The 20,086-nt window shown below is 45.6% G+C and overlaps 1 protein-coding gene across 2 annotated transcripts in view; it reads left to right on the forward strand.

The window, feature by feature from the left end:
* CLIC5 (chloride intracellular channel 5) overlaps positions 1-20,086 on the forward strand; it is a 584,489-nt gene that overhangs the window by 111,625 nt on the left and 452,778 nt on the right. The window contains exon 1 of one of the 2 annotated variants that reach the window (XM_069236098.1): positions 5,437-5,813. The exons of the other annotated variant lie outside the window; for it this stretch is intronic. Coding sequence (XP_069092199.1) covers positions 5,520-5,813 — 294 coding nt within the window. The 5' untranslated portion in view covers positions 5,437-5,519. Of the gene's footprint in view, positions 1-5,436; positions 5,814-20,086 lie in introns of those variants that run through there. 2 annotated transcript variants of the gene reach the window in all.

Genomic DNA, 20,086 nt, shown 5'->3' on the forward strand with positions numbered 1-20,086 from the left:
AGGCTTTTAGTGCAGCATATCTGGACGATATAGCTGTCTTTAGCTCCACCTGGGTTGATCACCTGGTCCACCTGTGGAACGTTTTGGAGGCCCTGCAGAAGACAGGCCTCACTATCAAGGCTTCAAAGTGCCAGATAGGGCAGGGGAAAGACATTTATCTGGGACACCTGGTAGGTGGAGAACAGATTGCACCACTTCAAGGGAAAATCCAGACAATCGTGGATTGGGTTCCCCCTACAACTCAGACCCAGGTGAGAGCCTTCTTAGGCCTCACTGGGTATTACAGGAGGTTCATTAAGAACTATGGCTCCATTGCAGCCCCACTTAATCACCTCACTTCCAAGAAGATGCCTAAAAAGGTATTATGGACAGCTAGCTGTCAGAAAGCTTTTGAGGAGCTGAAACAGGCCATGTGCACTGCACCTGTCCTAAAAAGCCCATGTTACTCCAAGAAATTAATTGTTCAAACTGATGCATCTGAATTAGGGGTAGGGGCAGTCTTATCACAACTCAATTCTGAGGGCCACGATCAACCTGTTGCTTTTATCAGCAGGAGGTTGACCCCTAGAGAAAAGCGTTGGTCTGCCATAGAGAGGGAGGCCTTTGCTGTGGTCTGGGCACTGAAGAAGTTGAGGCCATACCTGTTTGGCACTCACTTCATTGTTCAGACAGACCACAAACCTCTACTTTGGCTAAAACAAATGAAAGGTGAAAACCCTAAATTGTTGAGGTGGTACATATCTCTACAGGGAATGGACTATACAGTGGAACATAGACCTGGGAGTACCCACTCCAATGCAGATGGACTCTCCAGATATTTCCACTTAGACAATGAAGACTCATCAGGTCATGGCTAGTCTTATTGTCCTTCGTTTGGTGGTGGGGGGGTTGTGTAAGAAAGTACCATCTTGCCTGGCATGTTACCCCCATATTTCACTGTATATATGTTGTTTTGGTGTATGTGTCACTGGGACCCTACCAGCCAGGGCCCCAGTGCTCATAAGTGTGCCCTGTATGTGTTTCCTGTGTGATGACTAACTGTCTCACTGAGGCTCTGCTAACCAGAACCTCAGTGGTTATGCTCTCTCTGCTTTCTAAATTGTCACTAACAGGCTAGTGACCAATTTCACCAATTCACATTGGCATACTGGAACACCCTTATAATTCCCTAGTATATGGTACTGAGGGACCCAGGGTATTGGGGTTCCAGGAGATCCCTATGGGCTGCAGCATTTCTTTTGCCACCCATAGGGAGCTCTGACAATTCTTACACAGGCCTGCCACAGCAGCCTGAGTGAAATAACGTCCACGTTATTTCACAGCCATTTACCACTGCACTTAAGTAACTTATAAGTCACCTATATGTCTAACCTTCACCTGGTGATGGTTGCGTGCTAAGTTACTTAGTGTGTGGGCACCCTGGCACTAGCCAAGGTGCCCCCACATCGTTCAGGGCAAATTCCCCGGACTTTGTGAGTGCGGGGACACCATTTGACGCGTGCACTATACACAGGTCATTACCTATGTATAGCGTCACAATGGTAACTCCGAACATGGCCATGTAACATGTCTAAGATCATGGAATTGTCACACCAATGCCATTCTGGCATTGAGGAGACAATTCCATGATCCCCTGAGTCTCTAGCACAGACCCGGGTACTGCCAAACTACCTTTCCCGGGGTTTCACTGCAGCTGCTGCTGCTGCCAACCCCTCAGACAGGTTTCTGCCCTCCTGGGGTCCAGCCAGGCCTGGCCCAGGAAGGCAGAACAAAGGACTTCCTCAGAGAGAGGGTGTTACACCCTCTCCCTTTGGAAAAAGGTGTCAGGGCTGGGGAGGAGTAGCCTCCCCCAGCCTCTGGAAATGCTTTGATGGGCACAGATGGTGCCCATCTCTGCATAAGCCAGTCTACACCGGTTCAGGGATCCCCCAGCCCTGCTCTGGCGCGAAACTGGACAAAGGAAAGGGGAGTGACCACTCCCCTGACCTGCACCTCCCAGGGGAGGTGCCCAGAGCTCCTCCAGCGTGCCCCAGACCTCTGCCATCTTGGATTCAGTGGTGTGCTGGCACACTGGACTGCTCTGCGTGGCCAGGGCCAGCGGGTGACGTCAGAGACTCCTTCTGATAGGCTCTTACCTGTATTACTAGCCTATCCTCCTTCCTAGGTAGCCAAACCTCCTTTTCTGGCTATTTAAGGTCTCTGCTGTGGGGAATTCTTCAGATACCGAATGCAAGAGCTCACCAGAGTTCCTCTGCACTTCTCTCTTCACCTTCTGCCAAAGGATCGACCGCTGACTGCTCAGGACGCCTGCAAAACCGCAACAAAGTAGCAAAGACGACTACTGCAACCTTGTATCGCTTATCCTGCCGCTTTCTCGCCTGTTTCCTGGTGGTGCATGCTGTGGGGGTAGTCTGCCTCCTTTCTGCACCAGGAGCTCTGAAGAAATCTCCTGTGGGACGACGGAATCCTCCCCCTGCAACCGCAGGCAACAAAAGACTGTATCACCGGTCCTCTGGGTCCCCTCTCAGCACGACGAGCGTGGTCCCTGGAACTCAGCAACTCTGTCCAAGTGACTCCCACAGTCCAGTGACTCTTCAGTCCAAGTTTGGTGGAGGTAAGTCCTTGCCTCCCCATGCTAGACTGCATTGCTGGGTACCGCGTGATTTGCAGCTGCTCCGGCTCCTGTGCACTCTTCCAGGATTTCCTTTGTGCACAGCCAAGCCTGGGTCCCCAACACTCTAACCTGCAGTGCACAACCTTCTGAGTTGTCCTCCGGCGTCGTGGGACTCCCTTTTGTGTCTTCGGGTGGACTCCGGTTCACTCCTCTTCCAAGTGCCTGTTCCGGCACTTCTGCGGGTGCTGCCTGCTTCTGTGAGGGCTCCCTGACCTGCTGGGCGCCCCCTCTGTCTCCTCATCCAAGTGGTGACATCCTGGTCCCTCCTGGGCCACAGCAGCATCCAAAAACCCTAACCACGACCCTTGCAGCTAGCAAGGCTTGTTTGCGGTCTTTCTGCGTGGGAACACCTCTGCAAGCTTCTTCACGACAAGGGACATCCATCCTCCAAAGGCGAAGTTTCTAGCCCTCTTCGTTCTTGCAGAATCCACAGCTTCTACCATCCGGTGGCAGCTTCTTTGCACCCTCAGCTGGCATTTCCTGGGCATCTGCCCACTCTCGACATTGTTGCGACTCTTGGACTTGGTCTCCTTGTTCCACAGGTACTGAGGTCCGGAAATCCACTGTTGTTGCTTTGTTGGTGTTGGTCTTCCTTGAAGAAACCCCCTATCACGACTTCTGTGATCTCTGGGGGTTATAGGTGCACTTTACACCTACTTTTCAGGGTCTTGGGGTGGGCTATTTTTCTAACCCTCACTGTTTTCTTACAGTCCCAGCGACCCTCTACAAGCTCACATAGGTTTGGGGTCCATTTGTGGTTCGCATTCCACTTTTGGAGTATATGGTTTGTGTTGCCCCTATACCTATGTGCTCCTATTGCAATTTACATTACTTGCATTACTTCCTTTTGCTATTACTGCATATTTTTGGTATTGTGTACATATATCTTGTGTGTATTTGGCATCCTCCTACTGAGGGTACTCACTGAGATACTTTTGGCATATTGTCATAAAAATAAAGTACCTTTATTTTTAGTATATCTGTGTATTGTGTTTTCTTATGATATTGTGCATATGACACCAGTGGTATAGTAGGAGCTTTGCATGTCTCCTAGTTCAGCCTAAGCTGCTCTGCTATAGCTACCTTCTATCAGCCTAAGCTGCTAGAAACACCTCTTCTACACTAATAAGGGATAACTGGACCTGGCACAGGGTGTAAGTACCCCTTGGTACCCACTACAAGCCAGGCCAGCCTCCTACACAGTTTTAAAAATACTAACTGGAAGTACTACAGATTTGTGTTGATATATAAACATTATGCTTACTAATATTTCATATACGCTCTCTCTGTTTTTTGAGAGTTGCAACTTTAAGCTACATTTGGGATGGTATCTGGCCCGCCTTAGTCTCAAGTTGGTCATATATTTGACCAGTACTGGGCAAGCAGGGCTTTTAAAATCTGGCAGCTCGCTCGAGCCTGCACTAGAAAAGGGCGAACAAGACTTTTGGCTGGGGAATTGCTTGGCTTAACCTGCCGACCTCCAGAACTCCAGAAGTGGTACTTTTACTGTACAAATGTAAACTAGTACCCTTATCAATATGTTTGTGTATAACAGTCTTCCTTATACACTAAAAATACAGTGTACCCTTTCAATTCCCCTTTCCGGCTGAGACCGCCCGTGCTCTCAGGTCTTTTGTTAGAGGGCCCTGCAATCTGCAAATCCAGAAGAGGTGCCAAGGATTGCGCGGGGTGGGCAGGGGCAGACGCTGGGGATAGGGTGGGGGACTGAGGCAGTACAATCCGCAAGTTCAGCGTTGCCCGTGGTGGGAAGGGGCAGATCCTCGGGATAGGATGGTGGGTGATGAGGCGGTGCAATATGCAATGTCAGTGTGTGTTACCCGGGGGTGGGAAGGGGCAGATCCACGGGATAGGATGGGGGGTGATGAGGCGGTGCAATATGCAAGGTCAGTGTGTGTTACCCGGGGGTGGGAAGGGGCAGATCCTCGGGATAGGATGGGGGGTGATGAGGCGGTGCAATCTGCAAGTCCAGAAGAGGTGCCAAGGATTGCGCGGGGTGGGCAGGGGCAGACGCTGGGGATAGGGTGGGGGACTGAGGCAGTACAATCCGCAAGTTCAGCGTTGCCCGTGGTGGGAAGGGGCAGATCCTCGGGATAGGATGGTGGGTGATGAGGCGGTGCAATATGCAATGTCAGTGTGTGTTACCCGGGGGTGGGAAGGGGCAGATCCACGGGATAGGATGGGGGGTGATGAGGCGGTGCAATTTGCAAGGTCAGTGTGTGTTACCCGGGGGTGGGAAGGGGCAGATCCTCGGGATAGGATGGGGGGTGATGAGGCGGTGCAATATGCAAGGTCAGTGTGTGTTACCCGGGGGTGGGAAGGGGCAGATCCTCGGGATAGGATGGGGGGTGATGAGGCGGTGCAATATGCAAGGTCAGTGTGTGTTACCCGGGGATGGGCAGGGGCAGATCCACGGGATAGGATGGGGTGGCTGAGGCGGTGCAATCTGCAAGTTCAGTGTTTCCGGGGGGTGGGCAGGGGCAGATCCTCGGGATAGGGATAGGGCTGAGGCGGGGAGATTACCGGAGCTGCGGGCGCGCATCTCTTTGGCGCTCGGCCTTATCTTGGCAGCAGGCCCCCGGGGCTTTGTTTATGCCCGATCAAAGTTCTGCCCCGTGTGAATGATTAGAGCGGCAGGCTCCGGCGCGGTGTCACTGTGACAGGAGCGAGCAGCAGCCACCAGACGCGCGCCATGGAGACCTGCGACCACCTCTACGACTCGGTGCAGCCCCCTCTCTACCAGGAGCTCCCCGACGGCCCCCCGAGCTACGAGCCGGGGGACAGCGAGGGGCCCGCCTCGCCCAGCTCCTCGGGCAGCCCGGAGAGCATGGTGCTGAGCGGCCGCGGCAGCCCGGAGAGCCCCTTCCCCGGGAAGGAGAGGGCGCCCTCTGCCGGCGACGACGGACCCCGGGGCAGCCTGCGGCTCTCCCCCACCGGCCTCGGGCCCCCGCTCTTCTCCCCCACCTCCCCCACCGGCCTCTTCAGCCCCACCGACCCCGCGGGCTTCTGCCTCTCCCGGGGCCACCTCAGCCGCCAGGTGCCCCCCGGCGGCAACAACAACCCGGGGGAGGAGGACAACTCCCAGGCCGACCCCCTGCTGGACATCTTCCTCTTCGTCAAGGTGAGTGATGCCGCCCCAGCCCTTCGGGCTGCACCGGGCTGCGCGAGGGGCGCATTTTAAGGTGCGCGCACGAAATGCCTCTGAGTAAACTGCACCATTGATCTGGATTAGATGGAAGGGGTGGGAGGCTGCGCTTGGAGAAAATACAGAAAGTGCCGCGAAATCACAATGTGTTTGGAAAAAGTAGTTTGTGTTTCTCGAAAATAAGACGACTTGTTGGCTAAAGCAGAGACCGCTCCTGCAATTCAACCGGCATTGTGCCGAAAATAACCATTGCGCTATGAAAATCAAATGAATAAAAGACGCACTCCCATTTGGGAAATGTAAGCGGCATTTAGGCAACAGGTGGTGCCTGTCTACCGAGAATCCCGAGTTATTTCTGAAACAATTTCTGTTCCGGAAATGTAAGTGAAATGTATGCAAAATGTAGACAGGATCCCTTGAGCATCAAACAGCTTTTACGCAAATGTGGGCTCGGAGCTTCTTGAATGAAGCAGCCTTTCGGAGTAAAAGAAGGAGCCGTCCATGGAAAGAGGTGCTTAAAATTACCATATGCAGCCCCTAGGGGGCAGATGGCTGAGGGTACCCACAGGTTTACACCCGGTGATGACCTTGGTTTAATGTGAGGGGACATGGCCGAAAGACAGACAGCTACTTATTTTGCAAAGAGCCGTTTATTTTGCATTAGTCCCTGCCTAGAAATTAATAAATATATGTCTAATTATTAGAAACGTGTTTGAAAACTAAGTAGCATTTTCCCAAACTTATGGACTGTTGGTCGAAATGAATCCCTTATTTTTTGAGGTATAACCCCACTGCTCCAAGCTGTGTCGCACTCTTCCACGCCAAGCAGCGAGTGTGGCTGTCGTTCAGTGAATATCCCCGACCCTTAAACTCGTCTGATTTTTACGGAATCAATGGTGAGGGAACCGTTTTGCGAATCAGTGGTTTAAATGGACAAGTACTGTCGAGTACTAAGTCTTCATTTTTCAAAGGAGCGATTGTTGGGGCGGGGTGAGGGGGGCGGCGCCACATCTTCTCAACACTGATGCAGTCTCCGCAGCAGTCCAGTATTCTAGACACTTCAGACTTTCCATTTCAAGCACTGCCCGAATTTAACCCCAAAATATCACAGCTTTGGAGAAATGCTACGCGGTGCCTCGGGCCCCCCTATGGTCACCTCCTGTTGTGAAAAAAGTCTTTGGCTCTGGTTGAGAGACAGCATCCACAATTAATTCGCGGCTCCCATTTTTATAAGGATAGGGTGACCCTCTCACGTAAACATGCATAGCAGGCCCTACCTTAAGAGAACATCCGCTGTAGGTGGATAGCTCCGGCGGTGCTGCACACCTCTCCTTCAAGCGTGAAGCCAGAACTGAATGGGTTAAATCCGCACAGTGAGAAGAAATAGCTCACTGCTCAAACGAGCTCGGAAGCATGTTAAAATAGACCCATTCCGTAGCCTGCCTCTGCTCCGCACAGACTTAGCGGGTCCCGTTAAAATATGGAAGGGGCTGGTGGGGATGTTTTCAGCTAGATAGGTGACAATTTTGAACCTTCCAAACTTAGACATGGCCCTGCCTTTGATATGAAACCTTGTGAAATTAGATACAATGGCAAACCTGGGCGAATGGGGCGCTGTTGGCTCTCTTAGCAGATGGCTGTGGTTCTAGTGCGTGTTTATGTCAAGCGTGCAAGCACTTTGAACTGTTGTAAGTATTGTGTGCTTTTACCCACATCCATCTTACGCCCATTACTTTCATTCGTTCCTGGGCTTGCCTTTCAAATATCACTTGATGTAACTGGTAAATGCTTTACGTTTGTCCCACCTTGAGGCTGTTTTCGTCACGCCTTGTAAACTGTCTCTGTTACATGGATTATTGCACGATTGCCGATATACTTCAGTGTGGGCAAACAATCTTTTTCTTTTGTCTCTCCCCTATTTGTGCTGCATGGCGGCCATGGCGCTCAGAGTGCGAATAGGCATAACAGCGTGAATTCGATCGGCGATATTGGAGCACTGGTCAGGTTGTTCACAGGTGCCTAATCAGAGTCATTTCTTGTGGCTCTCCCCTTAAAACACTTAAAATTGGTAAATGCTTTATGTAAAACAGAAATCCTCAAAGCGAAAGCGGCTCTTCCGGCACAGCAGGACAGCAGATACCACAATATTCACTGCACTCGGGAAATTCGCCCCATAACGCTTTGCAGGGCTTTACTTTTACAAAAAAAGTTTGCTCATAACTCAGCGTGTGGTGGTCCTAGGACAGTGGGGCCACCTCCAAAACATTCACCACGACGTGCTCTTTGTGTCTAGGTCACCTCTGGGTCCCCACACTAGGTTAGTGGGGACCCCAAAATAATAACCCCTTGTATGTATGTATGTATATGGATATTTATATAGCGCGTTCCGGCCTTAGCATCGAAACGCTCGAGGACATAAATAGAGAGGGAACGACCAAGGCCAAGCAACATTACTGTGGAAACAGCCACGTTTTCACTCGCTTCCTGAATATCAGGAAGTTGTGTTCTTTCCTAATGTCCAACGGTAGAGCATTCCAATGTCTGGCAGCCGCCACTGTAAAGGCTTTGTCTCCCCACCTGACTGCGAGTTCGACAGACCTGAATCAAGTAGGAATTGTTCGATCTTAGGACGCGCCCTGGACGATACCACCTGAGTCTGTCAGCCAGGTGTTCAGCACCGCCCCCATAGAGCGCTTTAAATGTTAGGCAAAGAGCTATATAATAATCCTCTTGCCAACCGGAAGCCAATGAAGATATTTCAGGCTAAGAGAAGCCGAGGCTAAACATGGAAGGTCCAAAATCATACAAGCTGCATTGTTCTGAATTAACTGCAGTTTCCTCAAGGAACCCACATCAATATCCAACAACATGGAGTTACAATAATCCAATCTGGACATAATAAACGCTAGAATAACAGTGACTCTTTCCTCCTGCTTCAGAAACGGTAGAATTTTTCTCAGGAGTTTCAGTGTCCAGTAACTAGATTTGACAATAGCACTAACCTGTGGCTTAAAACTTAATGAGTCATCAAAGATCACTCCCAAATTTCTGGTAGCCACGCAGGGGACAGGTGGCTTTCCACATTCATCAGGCCACCATCGCAAGCTCCACAGCTCCTTACTACAACCATACAAAACAATCTCAGTCTTGTTTGTATTTAGCTTCAGTCAGTTCTGTCTCATCCACTTATTAATATCCTGCATGCAGTTATTAAACCAATCAGCCACTTCCTCCCAGTTGTTCCTAGATACCAGCATGATAAGTTGTGTGTCATCAGCGTAGGAGGATGGGATGAAACCATATGATCGGATTAGTCTCGCTAGGGGGGCCACATAGATATTAAAAATCGTTGGGCTAAGCGCTGAGCCCTGAGGCACACCACAAGGCAGATGAAAAGCCGGTGCTTTAAAGCCAGCCCAGCTTACAGTAATAGATCTATTACTTAAGAAAGACTTCAGGATTTTAAGGGCAGAGAGTTTTATTCCAGCTTGATGGAGGCGTGAAACCAAGATCGCAGGAGAGATGGTGTCAAATGCCAATGAGAGATCCAATAGTACAAGAATAGTGCCTTGACCCTCATCGAGTAATCTCCGGATGGAGTCAGATGTAGTGAGTAGCGCTGAATCCGTACTATGAGCCTTCCTAAACCCATGTTGTGACTGGACGAAGTCTCCAGCCTGATAAAGAAACGTGGAAAGTTCATAATTAATGTTATTAAAAATCTTAGCCAATGTAGGTAACAATGAGATAGGTCGCAAGTTGCTCAAATCAAAGGCAGTTTGGTTGGGCGTCTTTTTTGAAGGAATAACAGTGGCCTGCTTCCATGTGGAAGGGAAGATCCCTGAAGATAGAACTTCCTGAAAAATAGTGGCTAATTTCGGAACAACAGGTTCCGAAATCATCTGCAAAATGCCGGGTGGACAAGGATCCATAGGTGAACCTGACTTAATCCCCATTAAAAAATCTTTAATCCTGTCCGGCAACAACGGGGGAAAACATGTGAGCAGGGGAATGTCCTGACTCGGAGAATCTAATGGGGCTATCAAAGTTTCCAGCAAGGGAAAATCTGAATTAATTTGCCGGATTTTAGTTTAAAAAAACACCGCAATTTGATTACAAGTTGCCTTGGAATTAGGTGAGATAGTAGGAGGAACGGGAGGCATGGTTAAAGAGCGAACTACCTTAAATAGTTCTTTAGGAGCATTGGATGCATCCTTGATTCTTGTAGACAGAAAGGCTGATTTCGCCTCAAAACAGGCTACCTTATACGTTTTTAAAGCAGTTCTTAGCTTCTTCTTCTCTGTCTCACTAGGATATAACTTCCATCGTCCTTCTTGTTGACGGTACCTCCTCAGAAGCACCTTCAAATCGATGTTAAACCAGGGCCAGCTAGTTTTCTTAGGCCTCCCCTCCGGCTCTATTATCAAAGGGACCAACTTACCCATAGCGAGGACTAAGCCTGAATTAAAAACCTCCAAGGCAGACATATGAAGATTTTCTGCTACCTCACAGCCTTCCTTTACTTCAGGGCTCAACTGAGTCTTGGTGATTTTGTTCCATAGCCGCAAGGATTTGCTGCCCAATTTTATCTGTTGGTTGGGGCACCACTTAGCACTTTACCACTTAGCATTTTTAAACAAGAGAAGGTGGTGATCAGTCCAAGCCAAAGGAATGTTGGACACAGTCACCTGATCCTCTGGGCGGGCAAAAATCCCATCAAGAATATGCCCTGCCTTGTGTGTGGCCAAGGAGACTGAAAGAGTCCAATCAAACGAAGCCATGAGATTCACCAGCTCTTTAACATAAGGGAGCTGGCCATTATCAAAATGTAAGTTGAAATCCCCCAGGATAATACAATTTAATGCCACTAGCAGAGGTTCATTAGGAATGGGCCAGTCTAACATGAATAAGGCAGCTGAGCCCGGTGGTCTGTAAATCAATAGCCCCTCAATCAAAATACAATTTTTCGGGCGAATTTTAAAATACAAGCCCTCACAGGACCTATGTGGAGAATTGGCCGGTTCCCACTGATAGGACAGAGTAGACCTACAAATAATAGCAAGCCCTCCTCCCATGCCTACTAACCTATCCAATCTAAAGAAGGAATAGCCACTAGGAGAAGCTTCAATGAAATCAGGGTTGGAGTCTGCCTTAGCCCATGATTCGGTTATAAAAGGACAGTCCACTTGATATAAAGTAATCATCTCCGCAATTTCTGTCTTATGTTTAGAAAGTGATCGTGCATTAATCAAAGCATAAACTACAGGTTTAATACCCAATACCCCTTCCACCATTCATTGTCTTTTTTAAGCACTCTTATGGCTGGAACTTTTGTTTTACAGCTGGGAATAAATTGCATTTTAAGGGCCTTGTTTGTGATATCATTGCCATAAGCCTGCTACCCCTGAAAATGTGTAATGCAATATGCCTTCTAGGGGCTAAATATATGGTTACAGTGCATTATTTAGTGCCAATTTTCTTTTTGTGTGGTTATGTTCCATAGGGGCTAACTATGACCATGTTTCTTACAAATGCTGTTTTCATTGTAGTGTCCTCTAGGTGCTGCTCTAAGCATTATAGTCATGTCAACATACTGAAATATACGTGGCATGGAAACTTGCCCCATAATGCTTTGCAGGGCATTACTTTACAAAACAGTTTTGCTCCTCAGTCTGTAGTGGCCCCAGGGCCACAGAGCCACCTTCAAAACATTGACCACAATGTGCTCTCTCTGTCTACATCATCTCTAGATCCCCATATGAGGTTAGTGGGTACCCCAAAATAACCCCTCACACTATTCAGTGTTTTTTAAGTTTTCCTATAGCTAGAACTTTTGTTTTACAGCTGGGAGAAGTTTTGTTTTAAAGGCCTTGTTTGTAATATAGTAGGCCCGCTAGTCCTAAAAATGCCTAGGTGTTACATATATTGTTATACTACATTACTTTCTCCTTTTTTCATCGGGTGATGCTTTCTAGGGGCGCACAATATGGTTACATGACCATGCTTCTTACAAATGATATTTTTGTTGTGGTGCTCTCTAGGGGCTTTTTTGAGCATTACGGTCTAATGCCAAAGGTTTATTTCTGATAAAGGCTTATATGATAACTGCATATATTTTAATAATCTCTCCTTATTACAATTATGACCATGATTTAGGCCAACCTAACATACTTATTGGACTTGGACTGTTTGAGTACCCCAGATATGCTTGGGTGACCCTTATAGTTTATTTCCCCTCTGTGGCTGTCTTGGGTCCTTTTTTTGGGAATTGTGTTAGCCAGCCATCAACTCTAATGGTGGGGTGGTGAAAGTGGCATTCTAATAGAATTAGCATGGCAGACTTAAATTAGGATGCTAAGAGGCAACATTTTCATTTTTTGCTGCTGATAGAGAAAGAAGGTAAATGGAAGTGCTTTAGTTATATGCAGGGCCACTGGAATTATATGGCAGGAAAAGATGAAATGAGTGGGCATGGTTGACCAATTAATGTGGCAAGAACATGCCAGTTATTAATTTACAATGCTAATAGCTCTAACTCAAGCAAATCCAAGACATATTGCATTGAAAATGCTTGTTGTACACAGACATGACAATAATGACATTTTTCATTGTCAGTTAAAACCATGGTAACGTTACTTTTTTCAATTAAAAAGATCTTTTGCAGAAAAAGCCTACATGAATGATACATTTTTGAAGGGGAGGGGGCAAAACAGTACTGAACGATCAGCAGCAGTACAAACGGAAGCCCTAGCTCGCAGCCTTGAATTAATTTGGTCCATATACTACTATGAAATACTTTTGTGTTTTAGTATATGTTCTACCAAAGCCAAGGAAATGTTGAAAATTCTAGAAAAATCGTGCAATCCATCTTAGATATCATTTGTAGACTCCTAAGAAAATGAGGGAATGTGGAGACAGATTCTCTGCAGTCAAGTTTTTCCCTTAGCTCAATGTTTTGCTGCTTCTACGCAGGCAGTAAAAAGTGTGTTACATATAGTAAAATGTGTTTTGGTGTCACTGGGTTTGGGGTGAATGCTAGAAATCGGTGCCACGTTTTACCTGAATGTCTTTGTGTTTTCAGGTTGCATGTTGACACCATGTCATTTCTCTGCTTGGAAAACAAAAGCTAATACTATTTACAGATGAATTATTTTAGTGTTGATGTACAGAAATTCGCCTTTGAATTGGGCAGAGTCCAGTGTTGGAGTCTGTCAAAAATACGGATTACTTGGCTGCACGCGTTTTAGGTCTGTAACATACACTTTTAGCTTTGTTGGTTGACCTATTGTTTCCAATACATACCATATACTTAGGGGCATATTACAATGAACTGGTGCAGAGCGGTGCTGTTGCACAATTGGCAGCGCCGCAACAGTTCTAGAACGCAGGTATGCGCCTTATTTACAAAAATACGGCACAAAATTATGCTGCCAGCGCCAACGCAGGCATCCTTGCACCATAGTGCAAGGGTGTCGCGTTGAAGCGAATGATTGTTTATGTGCAGGAAGCGTCACCTTCCTGCGCATAAACATAAATAATGGTGATCTGGCACATCTATGTTTGCTGCAGAATGCAGCCCACATAGAAGTACCAAATCATCATTATTTAATGATTGTTTATGTGCAGAAAGGGACACCTTCTAGTGCATAAACAATCATTCATGTGGGTTTTTGCTCTTTCTATGTGTGCTGCAATATGCCCCTATGCCACAGAAAACTGCGGAGGGCCATAGTTACAAGGTGACCTTAAGCTACAGGAAGTAGCGTAGTGCCACCTTGCAAATATGCGTGATGCACAGCGCCACTGGAGCGTCACAAAAAGTGACGCTCTGGTGGCGCTATGGGGCTTGTAAATATGCCCCTTAGAGTGGGCTTTAGCTCCGACCCTTACTCATGATTGGATCATTTTGCTGCTTCTCAGGTGTCTGCTCTTGATTCGATGACTTTCCTATCTATGCTTGTGTTTGTCTCACCAAGGATCATGTAGATTTCAGTGTTAAGAGTGTATGAGTTGTATTTCTTCTATTGCTGCCTTGACAAGACTCTTTTTCTGCAGCTCTCGGCACCCCATAAATGTGCATATGTTTTGCAGCACTCTCCCTCACTTAATGTTTTGTTTCAATACTCCATTGTAGTGGATTATGACTCAGCTGCTGCAAACTGCTATTGAGCCCCTGTGCTTTCCTTTTACTCCTCCCCAATAACACTCCCATCTTGCGCCCTGTCTAAACTTTTTTTGTTTTTTTTCAACCAGTTCATGGCAGCTACAAAGTGCTCCCAGGCTATATGTTTCTTTTTTTGCACTGCAGTCCACTGTTATTTTTTTTAAAAATGTTACGTTTAATTTAACATTCTCAAATGATTGTCTGCCATTTTAGAACAGTACATTAAAAGTAGTTGCCATGCGTCAGGATGGATTCCAACCTAGATGCGTCATAATGCTAAAGCATGCACACATCTCGACGCATGCCAAAACATCAGACCCATTTTTGATAGAAAAGGCTTTGCAAGATTGCCATCGATGTTTGCGTATGCTTCTCATTTGAGTGCTAAATAAAAAAGCATTGATAACGCTAAAAGCTTGGCCTTTTAGAGCTGAGACCCAAATGCTTTGCCATACTTTGTATAAAATGTCTTCTATTTATAAAGTGCACACCAAACTTAATGTAGAGAAAACAACTTTAGAAAAATCAGTTTTAGAACGCAAGAGGCAAGAGTAGCTGAACAAAAATGTATCAACAGGTGCTGTGGGCTCATATTACTTTCTAAGGAGAGGATATAATATTTATTGCATGAGAAGTGCTGGCAAAGTCAGCTAGTCTAGCTGTTTTGTAAGTGAAAATTCTTCAGTGATAGACACGTTTTTGTGTTGATGATTGTGTGGTTTAATACATGAATGTAAGACCGAGTGAAAACTTGGATGTATGAGTGTGTTCAAGTTTAAATCAAATGCTAGAAAACTTTTGCTGGATCATATTTTTATAGTGAACTTTCAGGCCTTCTGTGTGGTATGCTAGTAGCAGGCTCCTGTGTACCTGCAGCGTGAGAGTGCTCCACAGTTGTTAAGAATTCATGCCTGTCCACAGGCCTCTTACATCATGCTCAAAAAAACATTCTGTCTTGGGTTGTCCTTCCTGATCATCAAACACACCCTTGATCATAGAAGAGTCCATTTTCTATCCACTCCTTCGTTTGTCTGATGGCACAGGTGCTCAGAAGGGTTATGGAAATCCTTTCCCTCCAAACTCTTTTGGGACCCTTTGGAGAACTTATCTGTTTTATCCTGAACTTCCCCCTCCTTCTGCCGAGGGGGGCCTGAACTACCCTTTTTGGAGTCACTCCCAGGTACCTTTTTGGATATTCTGTTGGACTAGTTGTCCGGTATGCAGCTTTCTGGAACTTAGTTGTTTTAAGCATCCATGGACATCAGCCATCAGAAAGGTGTAGATCCTTTCATGCAGAGTATTCAGATTTTAGGCCAAATCGAAGTATACCGAAAACATATTCCATCAAACCCTTAGTATACAAATGCATTGTTGTGGTAGGCACTTAGTAAGAACAAATGGAAGGGTCTTTTTGAGTCGTGCATACCTGTTCTTCACACGTCTAAAATATCACTGGATTGTATGGTTTGAAATGCAACAAACTGACATACAGTGATGATAAACGTTTGTCATGCATGTGGCTTCTCTTCAAATAACACAAGATGTGGTAATCAATTCTCCAAATATTTCTACCAATTACCAGAGCTCACAAGAAGCTGATATTCAGCATGGCATGACTCAAAACAGAGGAGAATAAATTATCATTCCAAAACTTTTGAAATACTGAAAACTGGTCAACTGAGCAATGCCTATTCATGTCAGTACATGTGGTACCTTTGCTTTGGTGAAAGTTTATTCACGGAGGACTAGTTTATAATGAAAATCCACTCAAAAACATTTCTTTTGAGTAGGTCAGGCAAGCAAAAACGCAAACACGTTCACAAGTTTAAAAAAGTAGAAAATAAATTCAGCTTTCACTAAATGAGGAACAGTGGTGAGCCGAAAGGATAGCAGGATAGGATAGAAGACAAAATGTATGTTTCTACCAGCAGGACATTTGGATATCAAGAGGACCTTCTTGTCAGTCTGTGTGTGCAGCACTGCCTTAGGCTCCACCAGGTGTGCAGAGGGGCCTGGGCGGAGATCCGGTGGTTTGACATCTGCGTGATGTGGTTGGCGTATTTCTAATTTGGATCTGTTTTTATGTGGGTCTTGAGATGGATAACCTTCTATCTTAAGTACATTTGGGGGTTACTAAGAATAATGAAGGCAAAAAGATAGCCATACTTGATGTACACAACATCTGAATAAGTGAAATACCAGAGGTATTGTAAGCATTGTCCTATTAATCTTTCACCTGTTAAAATTCAGATTACATCTTGATACACAAGTGACTCAACACTGAACTTCTGACCGATCACTAGCAAAAACATCTCCTGATCTTAGCAATCTTGATAGATGCCTGGCTTGGCATATTACTAAAGTGAAAATTTATAGGTTAGATGCTCTGGTTCTTTCCTATGTTGGTAAGAAAAGGTACACACTGGAAATAATCAACACCGAAATACAAAAAGAACTAGAAAAGGAAAGAAGAAAAAACTACGACCTCAAACTAAGAACAATATTTCAAAGACACTGACATTCAAAACGTCCTATGAAAAAGTCAAAAGTAACAGACACTGTAACCACATCATTGAAAAAGCACCACTGTCCAACAGGAGTATCCTCCCACCTTCATTTCCAATCCATAGATACTTGTATGTTGCCCTACATTAAAAGAATTAATTCGACACAGCATTCTGATGCCTTCATGTGTACAGTACAGCTAAAAAGTCATATAGTTGGCTTAGAGCTGTCACCTCACCACATCCATATTCTTTAAGATACGGATAGTTTTCTGAGAGATTTACATAAAGCATACCAGATCGTCTGCATAATGTTCGAAGCTGTACATTTAGGTCTTGTAGATTACCTTCAAGAAAGTACACACATCTGGGAGGGCCAAAGAGCAATAGAACTGAAAGAAAGACTAACCTTACAAATCTCTACCATCAAAGAAGAGGAAAACCATTACATGGGTCTTTTTACCATTCATCCGACCCTTCGTAAAAATCTCAAAATCCACGTGTTCATACTATGCCTTCAATAGTTTTGCCCCTTTGGTCAAGAAGAGATGGATCTGTATTTAGTTTCCAGTATATTACAAATATCCTATTTGACTATGTATCTGAACATGGTTTTAAAAAGTGCCTGCTGCACCTGTGGCAAGGATTGCACTTTTTAAGTATTAGAATTCTATAACAAAATAATAATAATACCACGCCCACGTGCACACAGCTCTGCACTGAAATTATTAAATCAAAAAACAGTGGTACCTAATAGAACACTGGATCAGGCTGAACAATGACCATCTGTACATCCCAGTGAAGGAAAGACCTCTAGCACATACCTCTACACATATAATATACTATAAAGCTCCCCAACAGAATCAGACACATCCACTTGACCTACACTATCCATTATCCACCATTACTAAACAATATCCTTAACAGATATCAAAGACAGGTATCAAAAGCTTTTAAGAAGGTGTCAAATCAACCATTTGTGTAAGATCCTTAAAATCCTATCCTAGATTTTTTTTATTTTAATAGCAACATGTTGTTCGTTTTTTTTTAACTAGGAGGTTTTGATTCCTGTGATGTAATGTGACATACTTCTGCCTGTTAGAAATTGGGTCTCTAATTGGCAGTCAGTTTACACCCTGTCCAAGTAAGGACCGTCACTCTAGTCAGGGTAAGGGAGTCACACACCTAAGATAACCCTTGCTCACCCCCTTGGTAGCTTGGCTCAAGCAGTCAGGCTTATCTCAGAGGCAATCTGTAAAGTATTTTTACACACACACACGCACACACACACATGCACACACGCACACACGCACACACGCACACACACACACACACACACACACAGTAAGCCAGAGAAAACACCACAAAAGCACTCAACACTAGCGTAGAAAAATAGTCAATATTTATTTGATTTAAACAAGGCCAAAATAACGATAAACCAACAAACATAAGTAGAGATATCATATTTTAAAGTTTAAAAGAGTCTTAATCCTGAAGAGTCAGTGGTTGTATCCTTATAACGCACAGTACCTTGGATGCTTAAAAAAACAAAGGCGATGCGGGCCGTAAAGGAGATGACGTGTCGGAAAAGCAAGCAATGCGTCGATTCTTTTCCTGCCCGATGGGCGATGCATTGATTCTTTTCCTGCTGGGTTGACGATGCGTTGATTCTTTCCTTGCAGGAAAGGCTATGCTTGGAATCCTTACTGCGGTGCAGCATCAATGAAGAAAAGGACACCTCTGGGTGATGCGTGGAAAACCCAGAAGCACAGCAAAGATGAATCCATGGTGAAGCAGGAGATGCGTCAATTACACACCCAAAAGAAAGGCGCTGCGACAATTTGTCTGCCACAACAGCTCAGTGCGTGGGTTTTTCTTCAGGTCACCATCTTCCACTTCCAAGGGCCCAGGGACTGGATTTGGCACCAGTTGGTAAACAGGACTCAACAGAAGAGCTGAGACACTGGCAGATGAAGTCTTTGATGTCCCTGAGACTTGGTAACAGGAGGCAAGCCCTTGGAGAACCTTGGAAAGCAGGATGTAGAAAGCAGAGTCCAGTCCTTCAACTCCCAGGCCAGAAGCAGCAAGCAGCAGGCCAACACAGCAAAGCAACAGGCATAGTGACAGTTCCTCCTACAGCATCCACCTCTTCTCCCTGGTAGAATGTCCTCAGTCCAGAAGTGTTCTGAAGTTGTGTTCTTAGAGACCCAATACTTATAACCATCTCTGTCTTTGAAGTAGGTAAACTTCAAAGGAAAATCTTTGTAGTACACAAGACCCTGCCTTTCCCTCCCCTAGCCCCAGACACACTCCAGGGGGTTGGAGGCTCTTTATGTGAGGACAGGCACAGCCCTATTCAGGCGCAAGTCAGCTCCTCCCAACACTCTAGCCCAGGAAGACCCATCAGGATATGCAGGGAACATCTCAGCTCCCTTTGTGTGACTGTCTAGAGTGAATTCACAAACAGCAGTTAATTGACCCAGGTGTGTATTCCACAGCCAGGCAGAGACACAGGATGGCTAAGCAATAAAATGCCCACTTTCTAAAAGCGGCATTTTCAAACTTACAATTTGAAAACCAACTTCACCAAAAGATGTATTTTTAAATATTGAGTTCAGAGACCCCAATCTCAGTATCTTTATCTCCCCCAATGGTAAATTACAAGTAAGAGATATTTCAAGACAATCCCAATGCTTCCCTAAGGGCGAGATAGGCATTGAAATAGTAAAAAACTGATTTAGCAGTATTTCACTATGAGCACATGTAAAACACACCAGTAAATGTCCTACCTTTTAAGTACACTGCACTCTGCCTATGGGACTGCATTTGGCCTCCCTTAGGGGTGACTTTCTTGTAGTAAAAGGAAAGGTTTGGGCCTGGCAAGTGGGTGCATTTGCCAGGTTGAACTGCCAGTTAAAACTGTCCACACAGACATTGCAGTGGCAGGTGCGAGACATGTTTACAGGGCTACTCATTTGGGTGGCACAACCAGTGCTATAGGTCCACTAGTAGCATTTGATTTACAGGCCCTGGGCAAACATAGTGAACTTTACTAGGGACTTACTGCCAATCGTGGATAAACCAATCACCAATACAATGTAGACAGAGAGTACTTGCACTTTAGCACTGGTGAGCAGCGGTAAAGTGCCCAGAGTCCTAAAACCAGCAACACAGATCAGAAAAAATAGGAGAAAGGAGGCAAAAAGTTTGGGGGTTAACCCTGCAAAAAGGCCATTTCCAACTCCGCCTTTCCCTTTCTTCTTTCTTGCCATGCTCATCTTAAGTCTGCTGGACGTTGAAACAATGACTACGGTCTCTGCCAACATGACCTAATGTTCTGCCTGGATTCAGTCGAAAGCAGTAATTTTCTGGGTACTAAGCACACTCTAAGATCAAACAGCATTATGTGCCAAAAAAATCATGCTCAAGAAAATCGCTCACTAGAGGAGCAACAACACTTTTTCCTATATTCAGGAATTTCTAATTAGTTCAATTACAATAGGAAAGGGCAGATATATGACGAACAGAGCATGAAGTCAAGTAGCAAGGAATATATTTGAATGCCTTGTAGACAACCTTTT

This window comes from Pleurodeles waltl, chromosome 5, assembly GCF_031143425.1.
Source record: "Pleurodeles waltl isolate 20211129_DDA chromosome 5, aPleWal1.hap1.20221129, whole genome shotgun sequence".
Classification (NCBI taxonomy): Eukaryota; Metazoa; Chordata; class Amphibia; order Caudata; family Salamandridae; genus Pleurodeles; species Pleurodeles waltl.